This window comes from Colobus angolensis, unplaced genomic scaffold (genome assembly GCF_000951035.1).
Source record: "Colobus angolensis palliatus isolate OR3802 unplaced genomic scaffold, Cang.pa_1.0 Scaffold536, whole genome shotgun sequence".
Classification (NCBI taxonomy): Eukaryota; Metazoa; Chordata; class Mammalia; order Primates; family Cercopithecidae; genus Colobus; species Colobus angolensis.
In genome coordinates, this window is record NW_012118888.1 from 220,323 (window position 1) to 233,242 (window position 12,920).

The following is a 12,920-nucleotide window of genomic DNA, read 5'->3' on the forward strand; positions in this document are numbered from 1 at the left end:
AATGTACATGTAGAGTCTCACCTGTGTGTTAACAACTTCTGCTTTTCTTCCGGGATATTTTGAAGATGCAGTATCTTGCACAAAGTCTAGAGGCTTCACTCTAGTATTGGTCTGCATGGAAACGGTTCTCCATCACAACTAACAAATGCGTTGTAGCTTCCTACAGCTTCCTTGATTATGTATAGGGACACTGGAATGAAATGTATAACCCAGAAGAGGGGGCAAGGGAGGGGGATATACAGAAAGACACAAAAAGACAGAGAACAAATCAGTATAATATGAAGCTGCCTGCTTCAAGAAATCCAAATCCAATTCCATGAAGGAGGATATATCTGTTTTTACTGCCTTTATTGTCATGGAAGTAGTAGGGTGCACTCTCTGCCTAGCAGGAGGAGTCACAGGCTCAGAGCAAACTCATTGGAAGGATGTTATTTCTTCACTCCACAGGGGAAGGAGTGACTGGTTGGGGAACGTGTCGAGAGAGCCCAGCCTTCGGTATCCCTCACTTGACCCTCCGCAGGTGGCGAAAGCTCTGCACGGTCCTCTCCACAGCATCATCCATGGTCACTAGTGGCTGGTAGCCCATGGCCTTTTTGGCCCTCTCGCAGCTGTAGTAGTGGAATGTGCCAGCCAGTGCGACCCGCACGGGTGTGAAGTTGGACTGCAGTTGGATGACAGGACTGACCACCATCACCAGCAGGGACAGCAGGACGGCCAGGTAGTAGGCCACCCAGTACGGGATGTGATACTTGGGGGCCTCATAATTGAGGCCTGTCAGGATGCGAGACAGGAATGTCCAGAAAGGGATGGGCTCATCATTGGTGATGTGAAATGCCTGGTGGGAGAACAAGAACAGGAAGTTGGAAACACCACCCCCACCTGCCCAAAGCTGAGGCATCTATTAAGCCCATGCAGATTGCATCCTCACTGCCTAACTGCTGCAGCGTTCCATGTGGCCTGCCCTCAATTGCACAACTGCTAAGGCGTAGAAAGGGCCGATCATGAAAGTTTTATCTATGGGCCAGGATTTTAAGTGAAGCATAGATTGCACTTGGAAAGGCACATTTGTTAATTCGATAAGTGTTAATCATCATAAAACTCATCTACATATGTTTGGATGCAATGAATTGCTCATATGACATTTCTTGACGGAGTTGGGCTTGTTTTAAATCAAAAGCCACACCCGGGCCAGGCATGGTGGCTCACGCCTGTAATCCCAGCACTTTGGGAGGCCGAGGCAGGCAGATCACCTGAGGTCAGGAGTTTGAGACCAGTCTGGCCAACATGGTGAAACCCCATCTCCACTAAAAGTACAAAAAATTAGCTGAGCATGGTGGCACAGGTCTGTAGTCCCAGCTACTCAGGAGGCTCAGGCATGAGAATCGCTTGAATCAGTGAGGCGAAGGTTGCAGTGAGCTTGAGATCGCACCACTGCACTCCAACCTGGGTGATAGAGGGAGATTGTCTCAAAAAAAAAAAAAAGAAAAAGCCACACCCACCTACTCCCAACTTCTTTGAAAGTTATCAGCGGGAAAACGGTAGAGGTTCAGGAGAATAAAAGAGGACCAAACAGCAAGGGAGGGAGAGACCTGAGGAATGAGTGGGAGAAAGGGTGAGGAGCAAGCACCCTGCCCAATGTACATGGGCTCCTGCCACGAGGAGCCATGCCAACAGGTGGGCAGCCAGGTCAGGGGGCCACAGAGGACTGTGTCCTGAATGTCTGTACATCATCAGCTCCCCAGTTTTGGCTGCCCAAGTGAGGTGATGCTGCAGTAACACCACATGCTCGATCAGAGGGGCTTGACCTTGGCACAGGGGGTCCTAATACAGATCCTCCACAACACAGGATCACAGGAGCAACTTGCCAGCAAAGCCAGTGGCAAGAAGAAACCCGCAGAAAGGCGCCCGTGCAGAGACGGGGGCAGCAGGCCTTACCTTCCCGCCCAGTGTCAAGTCTCGGGAGAGTTGTTCTGCAGCCAGGATATGTCCATGGACCACGTTCTCCACAAAGGTGAAGTCCACCAAGTTCTTCCCGTTTCTGCAGGCGCACAAGGGATGATGGAATACGTACTGGGAGCCCCTGCACGAAGGTCAGGGCTGCTCCCAAGTCTCAGCATTTGAGAGACTGTGACCTGCAGAATGGCTGCCACCTCACTTGGCAAGGCCAGTCCAGGCACTCATGGATGCCTGTACTGGTTAAAGATGTACACTGGGCCGGGACTCCTGGGTCTTCAGGGTTAGTGGAATCTGAAAGCTGCGGGACCTGCCCACCCATTCCAGCATGGCCAACACTGGTGCTGTCTCTCCTGTCCCGATTTGGGTCGCAGCTTTTCAGCCCCTTCCCAGGAGACACGGGGCCAACGCCTTGCTCTGGTCTCCCATTTACTGACCAGTCTCCTTGTAATCCTTCAAGGTGACAAGTCAGGGTAGCAGTGAGGCTAAGTGAGAAACAGGAAGGCAAGGCAGAGGGAAAAAGGAGGAAAGAGAGGAGAGAAGGAGGAAATGAAGGAAGAGAAGGCCTACTTGGGAGAGAGTCACACTGTTGTCCCCTGTGGAGGCCCCTCCACTTACACTTTCCCCGAGGAGAAATGTAATGCCCCCCACCTGCCCTCCAAGATGCAAGGAGAGTCAAGCCCTGGCCCTTGACCCTGGGCCCATTGTTTCCCCTCTGAGCCTCAGTTTCTTCAATTTCCAGACAGGGTCACAAATACCTTCCCAGCCTACCTGAGAGGGTACATTGGACTGAACAATATCCTCTCAAAGCTTCTGTCCACTTGGACCTTGTGAATGTGACCTTATTTGGAAATAGGGGCTCAGCAGATGCAATTAGTTAAGCTCATACTGGAGTAGGGTGGGCTTTAAATCCAGGGAATGATGTCCTTATAAGAGGGAAATTTGGACACAGAAAGCAAGGAAGACAGCCATGTGAAAGGGAGGCAGAGGCAGGAGTGACGCCTCTCCAAGCACAGAATTCTAAGGATGGCCAGAAGCCAGCAGAAGCTAGGGTGGAGGCCTGGAACAGACGCTCCCTGTGAACCTCCAGAAGGCACTAGCCCTGCCAACAGCTTAACTGTGGACTTCTGGCCTCCCAAACTGGGACAGAATCCATTTGTTGCTTTAAGCACTTACTTTGTGGCAAGTTGTTATGGCAACTACAAGAAGTGAACACAGAGGACAGTAGACAAGGTCACTGCTATGGCCTGAATCTTTGTATCCCTGCAACATTCATTCATCTGTTGAAACTTCATCTCCAATGCAATGGTACTGTGAAGAGGGACCTTTAGGGGGTGATTAGGTCATGGGGGCTCTGCCCTCAGGAATGGGATTAGTGTTCTCATAAAAGAGGCCCAAGGGAGCCTGTTTGCCCCTCCCACCATGTGATGACATGGTGAAAAGGTGCCACTCATGAGGAACAGGGCCTCACTGGACACCCAATCTGGGAACACCTTGATCTTGGACTTCCCGGCCTCCAACCTGTCTGTTGTTTGTTACCCAGTATTAGGTATTTTGTTACAGCAGCCTGCATGGACCAAGACAGTCACATAAGAACGCGAGCACGGACCAGGAAGGACTAGGGAAGAGCCGCTGTGGGCTGACTCACCCAATCACGAACTTCATCTTGCCGTTTCTGGCTGTCTCAATTAGGGCAGGTACCAACTGTGAGTCCCTTGGGCCGAAAATGCCATGAGGGCGGATGGCTATGGTTAAGAAATTCTTCTCAGGATCGTTGGCACCCAGGACTGCCTGGAGGAGAGTGGGAGAAGGAGCACATTCATTGCAAATTCCTAGGCCCAAGCCAAGAGAGTGCCTCACTGGGTGAGAAGCACCACTCATGGGGGACAGACAGATGACACACTCTGCTGGCATGTGGCCACTGAGCAGTGGTCTGCCTTGAACTGACAACCTACATCAGTGGCTGGTATAATTCTGGGCTACTTCTCCACCCTACCCACCCTCACACCAAAATCTGAAAATGCAGGACAGACAGCCGGGCAAAAACCGGTAAGATCAGATCAGAAGGCCCCGGGTTGGGTTCAAAGGCTAAAATCCACCAACACTGCCAGAAGAATGCCTCGGCAGCAGTTTGTGGAAAAGATCTGAAGGTTCTGGTGAACAAGTTAGCCATGAGCCTCCAGTACCTTGAACTGCACGTGCCACCCACGTTTCCACCAGGCCAGGTCTGTTCCAGGCAATTCTGAGTACCACCTCCGAGGGGAGGGCTCTGAGAAACCCAAGTGGGCCCAGAAGAAGGTCAGAGAAGGTGAAGGGTCTGAAGACCATGCCCGGAGAGAAACAGGCCAGCAGCTGGGGGGCAAAGGAGGCCGAGACATGTAAAGTCCTCAGAGCAGTGCCTGGTCCAGAGCCAGTGCTCCTGTTGCCACTGTGAGGAAAGGGTGTCTTCTGTGTGACCTCATGGACAAACTAGAACTCAAGAGCCTAAAGTACAGAGAAATGGGTTTTGCCTCAAAAGTAACAAAACTTCCCAAAGGATTTGTTTTATTGCGGGTAAAACTGGTGATCATAGAGGTACCTACCCTGATGGGGCTGCATGCGAATTACACAAGATGGCCCACGTCAGTTGTTTCAGTGCGTGTCTGTATGCTTGGTAAGTACGGTTCCTGCTGTCATGTCACCTTGAATTTCTACTCTATGGTAGCAAAGTGCTGGTCTATGTGTTGGCCCCAGTGATCTTAAGCTACTCAACAATGGAAAAGCTGCCTCGTTTCCACAGACTCCCAGAGCTGGCCCTCCTCTTCCCGCCGGGCCTCTGGTCTCCACAGCGATGGAGGAAATGACTAAATAAGCCCTCAAATGGCCTCCACCAAGGCTCATCTCTACTACTAAAGGGAAGAGAGGTGAAGGAGTCCTAGCTCCCCATCACATTTGGTTTATGATCAGCAGGAAGGCTATAAAGCCAACAGTGGGTATCAACCTTGGCTGAAAGGAGGCTCCAGGTGAGTTACTGCTAGAGTCATCTGAAGGCTTTGCTTATTTCCAGTTGAGAACCCAAAAGTTGATATAAGCGAGACACTGATGGTCTGGGCCAAGGCCATCATTTGAAGCTCTTGAGCCTCGGTGGGCTCAGCTCTGGTGGCAGTCAGTATCCGGCATGTTGGGCTGAGAATGCACAGGGCCTCCATGGTGACTGAACTGCCTGCAAGGCACATGGAGGCTTTAGTACTCCTCGGGCCAAGTTCGAGCACATGGGTGCTCCAAGGAGCGAGATAGCATAGTCTGGAGCCAGGACTGTGGCTTGCCAAAGGTCAAGCCTCCACCCCTGGTCTGGGTGGCCCTTGTGTCTCCCTGTGGACCAGTTCTGCCAGGACTTTCTGAGCTGAAGCAACAGCAAACAGGCTGGGCACAGTGGTTCATGCCTGTAATCCCAGCACTTTGAGAGGCCAAGGTGGGCAGACCATGAGGTCAGGAGTTCGAGACCATTTGACCAACATGGTGAAACCCCATCTCTACTAAAAATACAAAAATTAGCTGAGCGTGGTGGCACATGCCTGTAATCTCAGCTACTCAGGAGGCTGAGGCAGAAGAATTGCTTGAACCTGGGAGGTGGAGGTTGCAGTGAGCCAAGATCATGCCACTGCACTCCAGCCTGGGTGACAGAGTGAGACTCCATCTCAAAAAAAAAAAAAAAAATACAGCAACCAGCCGGGAGGCAGCTGGCTCTCAGGTAGCCAGGTCGGTGTTCAGCTCCAGTTCAGTACGTACTGGCTTTGAAAGAAAACCTCAGTGGATGTGATACACTGCACACACACCTGGGAGGGGTATACTCACAGCTACCCAGCTAAGGTGAGCTATCCCAGGCTCAGGAGCACTCCTGGCCTGCAGCTTAGGATGGCCTCAGGGTGACAATCCCCATCTGTAGCTAGCAGTTGTCAGGGGCCCCATCGCCCCGGCAGCCGGAAGGCTTGGCAGCGACTGCGGCTGACTCCAACCACACTAAAATCAGGTGCCCTCTGATGAAGCTGTTTTGCCAAGTGGAAAAGTACTTTTCCTTAAAATAAAGCAAGATCCTTCCGTTGTTTGTTTTTCTAAGTAAGGGAGGGGGCGAGAGTGCCACTAGGAAGGTGCCTCCAGCCTGATTCCTGTCTGCACACTTGCAACTGCTGTAAATTCCCATAGCAAGGGAGGAAGCTCCCATGGCATTGAGGGTGGAGTGTAGGCTCTGGAGACAGACTGCCTGGAGTCAGCCACCTCCTGGCTGCACAGCTTTAGAAAGGTTCTGAGTCTCTCTGTGCACCACAGTCCTCATCTGTAATCTGGTGATGATGGGATAACTGTGACCTTTAAACAAGGAAAATACTCCTGGAAAACACTCAGAACACAGGGTTTTCTGTTCTCATAGTATTTTTTTTTTTTTTTGGAGACAGAGTCTCTCTCTCTCTGTCCCCCAGGCTGGAGTGCAATGGCACAATTTCGGCTCACTGCAACCTCTGCCTCCCAGGTTCAAGCGATTCTCATACCTCAGCCTCCCACGTGGCTGGGATTACAGGCGCCTGCCACCATGCTGGGCTAATTTTTGTATTTTTGGTAGAGATGGGGTTTTGCCATGTTGGTCAGGCTGGTCTCGAACTCCTGACCTCAGGTGATCCGCCCACCTCAGCCTCTCAAAGTGCTGGGATTATAGGCTTCGTGAACCACCATGCCTGGCCTGAAATACCATTTTAACACTAACATATTGGTCAGGCTGGTCTCGAACTCCTGACCTCAGGTGATCCGCCCACCTCAGCCTCTCAAAGTGCTGGGATTATAGGCTTGAGCCACCATGCCCGGCCTCTCACAGTATTTTTAAATTTAATTTCACCCACAAATTTTACATCTCAAGTCAGGTACGTAGGCCTCAGAATATGAACTTCATAAGTTCATAAACATTTTTCTTAGGATTCTAAACCCTTCAGTCTGCTCACTCAACCAGTTCCAAAGTACACACCTTCTCCTGTAAGATCTTAGTCTCTGTGTAGTAGTCAATGGGTTTCATGGCATAGGGAAGGTCTTCAGTTCCATTCTTGATATCGACGCCCTCAAAGCTGACGCTGGCACTGCTGGTTAAAATGAGTTTCTGACAGAGGAAGGTAAGAAAAAATAAAAGTCACAAATTACCATGATTCAAACAGTGCGATGATCCTGTATGAAAGAGAATCAAGGGGCATCCCTTCGCTGGCCTCGCATTCGAGGCACTGCAGAAATTATTTGCTGCAATGCCTTTGCTTTTCAGGCCTTCTTAAAATAATCCAAAGATCACTATCTTCTGCAGCTATGTGGATTCCAGACACACTTTGGTATTACATTCTAACCAAGCATCAAGAGATCTTGGTTCCAAAACAAGGGATAACACATTTTTTTTCTATCCCATCACACCTGAGAGCTAGAACAGACTTTCATTCACGGTACCTCACTATGACAGTGATTCTCTGTGAGTGAAGGGCAGCCCGCAAACTTCTAGGAAGATGTCTCTTTCAAAAAGATCACTGGCTATTCTGATAGTGACCTGGCCATGTGAACACACATAGGAATACACACACCACATGACCTCTTAAGAAATGCTATTCTAGGCCGGGCGCGGTGGCTCAAGCCTGTAATCCCAGCACTTTGGGAGGCCGAGACGGGTGGATCACGAGGTCAGGAGATCGAGACCATCCTGGCTAACATGGTGAAACTCCGTCTCTACTAAAAAATTCAAAAAATTAGCCAGGCATGGCGGCGGGCGCCTGTAGTCCCAGCTACTCCTCAGCCTAAGGAAGCTGAGGCGGGAGAATGGCGTGAACCGGGAAGGCGGAGCTTACAGTGAGGCAAGATGGCGCCACTGCACTCCAGCCTGGGCGACAGAGCGAGACTCTGTCTCAAAAAAAAAAAAAAAAAAAAAAAAAAAAAAAAAGAAATGCTATTCTAAAGGAAGATGCTCTCTTATGAGGGTCCCCAGCATCCAGCCTGCTGGTTAAGAGCAGTTCATCCAACACCGGACACCATTAGCATGAATCATATCGTTCCCACTCTTATTCAACATTGCATGGGAAGCTCTAGCCAGAGTGGTAGAGTAAGATAAACAAGAATTTATAATGATTTGAAAAGAAACTGAACTTCCATCACTTGCAGATGAGAGAAAAATCTACACAGAAAACAGGCAAATATGTAGAAAATATTAGAGTTCGGCAAAGTTGCTGAATTAGAAATCAATATACAAAAATTAACTAGTCTTATATATTAGCAGTAATTGGAAATGTAATATAAAGTTATTAAATAACAAAAAATGAAGTACATACAAATAAATTTAACGAGATATGCAAAATCTTTACGAAGTAAAGTATAAAACTCTATTGAAGACGTTAAAGAGCGAGATAAACAGAAAAATATCCCATATTTATGGACAGCAACCCTCGATATGGGAAAGATGTCGATTCTCTCCAAAATTACGTACAAGTTCAATGCAATTACAATAGCAGTCTCAGCTGGCTTTAGCAAGGAACTGGTTAAGCCAAATATATGTAGAAGAACAAAGGGCTCAGAATAGCCAAGTAAAGTTTGAAGAAATTGGTTGGGGGGTGATTTATCTACCGTTCACTGAGACTTATCCTAAAAAGGCAAAGCCTCTCTGCATGGGCAGACAGGGAGGTCAATGGGGCAGAGGGGAGAGCCTGGGAACAGGCCCATGCAAGACACAAACACCTAAGACATGCTGCAGATGGTGTGCAGCAATGCAGAAAGACGGATTATGCAATAAATGGCACTGAACTGGTTATACACATGGAAAAAAGTTAGATCTCTATCTCACACCATATGCAAACATAAATTCCTGGTGGATTAAAGACTTAAATGTTCTTACTTTGAGAAAAAAAGTACATTAAATAATGTTTTGATCTCAGTGTTGGAAAATGTTCCTGTTCCTTCAGTACAACACAGCAATCGCTTTCTGCACTCTTACATACTAAGCTACTCTGCCCCTTCAGTAAATGAACCAGTTACATATGCCAAGATGAAAGAAAAACATAACATTGGGGAAAAAAGCAAGTTGCAGGAGGATCTGTTCAATAAGATATCATTTTATAAAATCTTATAACATGCAATCCAATACCTTATATTGGTTACACATGGAGCAAATGGAAATAAACCCAAAGTCAGAATTGCTACCCATAGCTAAAAGAGGAGAGCAATGGCATCGAGGATGGGCACACATTACACACGCCAGTAATGTTGTTACTTAAATACTGTGGTGAGTGGAGAGGTGCTGTTTTCTCCTCAAATCCTGTTTATTTTATTTATTTATTTTTAAGAGACAAGGTCTTGCTCTGTTGCCTAGGCTGGGGTGTAGTGTTGGGATCATAGCTCACTGCAGCCTGAAAATCCTGGGCTCAAGTGATCCTCCTGCCTCAGCGTCCCGAAACAGTTGAGGCTACAGGTGCATACCACCACACCTGGCTTTTAAAATTTTTTGTAGAGGTGGGGTATTGCTATGTTGCTCAGGCTGGTCTTGAACTCCTGCACTCAAGTGATCTTCCTGCCTTGGCCTCCCAAAGTGCTGAGATTACATGTGTGAGCTGCCACACCTGGGGCGCAAATCTTTTTTGTATGCCAGGAACCTTCCATTTAACAAAGAGCAGCAGGGCCCTTCCCAGGGCTCCAGTTCCATCAGCATGACAGTGCAGAGTCTGGGACTTGGAGAATCCGCTTTGACCCCACCTCTCCCATTTACTAGCAAAGAGACATCGTTTAGCCCCTGGTTACCTACGGAGGAGCTAATTAGGTGATAACTGCAGCAGGGCAAAGCATCTTGTCAACTGCTAGGGGTCAGTTATAACTGATCTTTTCCAGGGTCCAAGCCCAGAAGAGCTCCAACCCTGCTGGGCTGGTTGAGGATGCTGGGGATGCTGGGGACCAGCCAACAGTGCCAGGAGAGGTTGCTGGGAGAGGAACCCCCTGGCTTGCTTCAATCTTTTCTCTTAATTTACGCAGTACCTGTGGCATGCGTCCCTGTGAGGGTCAGGATGCTGAGCTGACAGGGAACTGTTTTCGCCAGTGGCTGGAGTCCTATAAAGACAATTCTAAGAACCAGGATTGGTAACAATGCAGCAAGCTTCAATGGGTAGAAATTTGTATCCCCTCAGGCCTGAGTTATAACAGGTTTCTATTGGCTAAGGGTAAACACAGTTTGCTTTTCTTTTAAAATATAAGCAAGGTCTGGAAAACAATGTGGTGGTTCCCCAAAAGGTTAAACATAGAACTAGTATATGGTCTAGCAACCCTACTTCTGGGTGTATGCTCAAAAGAATTGAAAACAGGGACTTGAACAGATATTTGTACACTTGTGATCACAGCACTAATGTTTACAATTGCCAAAAGGTGAAGACAACACAGATGGCCATTGATGGCTGAATGAATAAACAAAATGTGATCCATGCATACAATGAAATATTGTTCTGCCTTAAAAAGGAAGGACATTCCGACACATGCTACAACATGGATGACCCCTGAGGACATCGTGCTCGGTGAAATAAGCCAGACACAAAAGGACAAACAGTATATGAGTCCACTTCTGTGAGGTCCCTAATAGTTGTCAAACCCACAGAGACAGAAAGTAGAAGGGTGGTTGCCAGGGGCTGGGTGGGGAAGGGAGATTGGGGAGTTGCTGTTTAATGGGTATAGAGATTTATTAGGGAAGAAGAAAAAGGTTTAGAGATGGATGGTGGTAATGGCTGTACAACATTGTGAGTATGCTTAATGCCACTGAACTCTGCACTTAAAAATGGTTAGGATGGTAAATTGTATGTGATATATATTTTATCACAATAAAAATATAAGCAATGTCTAAGTTCTGCAGCTCTTTAACCGAAGGCTAATATTGCCTTGAGGTCCTCAGACGTTCTATTTGTGTGCAGTTAGAATATTACATCTCAAATCAGCCTTGGCAAGCAGACTTTCACGATCCCCAGTGACTCCAAGGTAATTTCTAAGATCTTCCCAACACTTGAAGAAGCAACCTGGCCTAGGCCCAGGGAGACTGCAAGAGCTACGACCTTACACCCTTAGAAAGGGCTACCACACGCTCCTGACAGCACTCACTCCAGTTTTCCCCTTACCTGAACCCCAGCCTCTTTGCAAGTTTCAATGACATTCTTGGTGCCAAAGTAATTCACTCTATAAAAGAGTTCCTTGTTGTTACTGGCTGATGGGGGTGATGCACAGAGGAAAACGGTGTTTACACCTTTCAGAGCTGGGTACAGATCCTGGAAAAGCAAACAAAGACAAAATAATCATTCCTGCTTGGACAGGTCAACGGCATTCCCACGTTTTCACTCTCCAACCTGTGGCTTGTAGGTTCCTCGTCTCATAATTCTATAATCAATATGGAAATACCTTCTCATAAAAAAAATCAGTGATACTGAAGTACATGGGATGGAAACCAAGTTGTCCCTTTAATCACCTTCTCCCTACTAACTAGTCCCCAATCAAAAGGGGTTTGGGGCATGAGAAGCCTGTGGGATCCACACAGAGGCAACATCCTTTTGGGTGGTTCAGGGCAGGCACCTAGGGGGTAAAACTCCCCAGGAAGGTGAACTCAGACAGAAACTATGAATCATATGAAAAAGTTCCACACCATTAAAGACAGTAAATAGCCAATAAACAGGCATATTCCTTCCTGTGAAACTAGACACAATACGGCACCCTGAAAGGGATTTTTAAAACAGGTCTGTTTGATCTACTGCTAAAAGGAACAAGAGCTCCTGAGAGAAATGGCTGACTGCAGATCCGGGACAGGAAATACAGAAGATGAACCAGGCACACCTTGTACCAGAGAGTGGAGGATGCTAGCTAGTTAATACTACTGGGGTCATGTTAAAAGCACTCAAGTGCCAACGTGAAGAGGTTCCCACTGGGCAAAAAATGGACAGCTTGACCACAAGTAAGAATAAAAATTCTTTCTGAAACTGGTAAATGAAGGGAAAGAACCAAATATTTATTCTGCATAAGGTATAAAGATTAGAGCTACTAAATGAAGACTAATAGCATGTCACCATTTTGTCAAACCTTAATTAAGTAATAGGATCTAAGTATGATTCATGCTTGTCACCAAAAGACAATTATGACATGTGCCAATTAATATTTTGCCACAATTCCCTCTCTCTACATACACACAATCATATATTTTTCTTGAAACAAGTCAAGTAAGTTGCAGGCATCATGCTGCCTCTAAATGCTTCACCAGGTATCTCCTAAGAACAAAAGCATTCTCCTAAATAACCATAAAACAATGATCACACTCAAGAAACTTAACAGATATGATATTCTTATCCAATAATTAGTCTATATTCAAATTCCCCCAATTGTCCCAATAGTGTCTTTTATAGCCTTTTGGGGTCCAGGATCCAATTGTGCATGACATGTAGTATTTAGTCCTCATGTCTCTTCCATCTCTTTTAATCTGAAACAAATTCCCATCTTTTCTGTCTTATTTTAATGCTGCCATATTTCAAGGGTTTGAGTTGGTTATTTTATAGACTGTCCTTCAGTTTGGATTAGTCTGTTTCCTCACAATTAGATTCAGGTTTCATGGTTTCGGTAAGAACACCACATCAGAGGCAGTGTGCCCTTCTCAGGCAATTACCTCAGGAGGTGGAAGTTTGTCCCATTCTTGCTGATATTAAGTTGAAGCACGTGGTGATGATGATGGCTGACAGATTCCAGCCATCGAAAAGGTACCTTTTCCCTTGCAACTGATAATTAATCTGCAGCATGTTAATTCTACCAATTAACCTCACTATTTATTGATAGTCCCTGCCTGGAACAATAATCAATATACTGAGTATAAAATGGTGACATTCTGGCCGGGCACGGTGGCTCAAGCCTGTAATCCCAGCACTTTGGGAGGCCGAGATGGGTGGATCACGAGGTCAGGAGATCGAGACCATCCTGGC

At 47.1% G+C, this 12,920-nt stretch overlaps 1 protein-coding gene across 2 annotated transcripts in view; it reads right to left on the bottom strand.

Moving 5' to 3' along the window:
• Positions 1 to 255: 255 nt before the first annotated feature.
• NSDHL (NAD(P) dependent steroid dehydrogenase-like) overlaps positions 256 to 12,920 on the bottom strand; it is a 45,259-nt gene continuing 32,594 nt past the window's right edge. For both annotated transcript variants that reach the window (XM_011961121.1, XM_011961119.1), the window contains 5 exons: positions 11,085 to 11,231; positions 6,944 to 7,072; positions 3,602 to 3,744; positions 1,936 to 2,038; positions 256 to 835 (listed from right to left, as the gene is read on the bottom strand). In XM_011961121.1, coding sequence (XP_011816511.1) covers positions 503 to 835; positions 1,936 to 2,038; positions 3,602 to 3,744; positions 6,944 to 7,072; positions 11,085 to 11,231 — 855 coding nt within the window. In that variant the 3' untranslated portion in view covers positions 256 to 502. The remainder of the gene's footprint in view (positions 836 to 1,935; positions 2,039 to 3,601; positions 3,745 to 6,943; positions 7,073 to 11,084; positions 11,232 to 12,920) is intronic.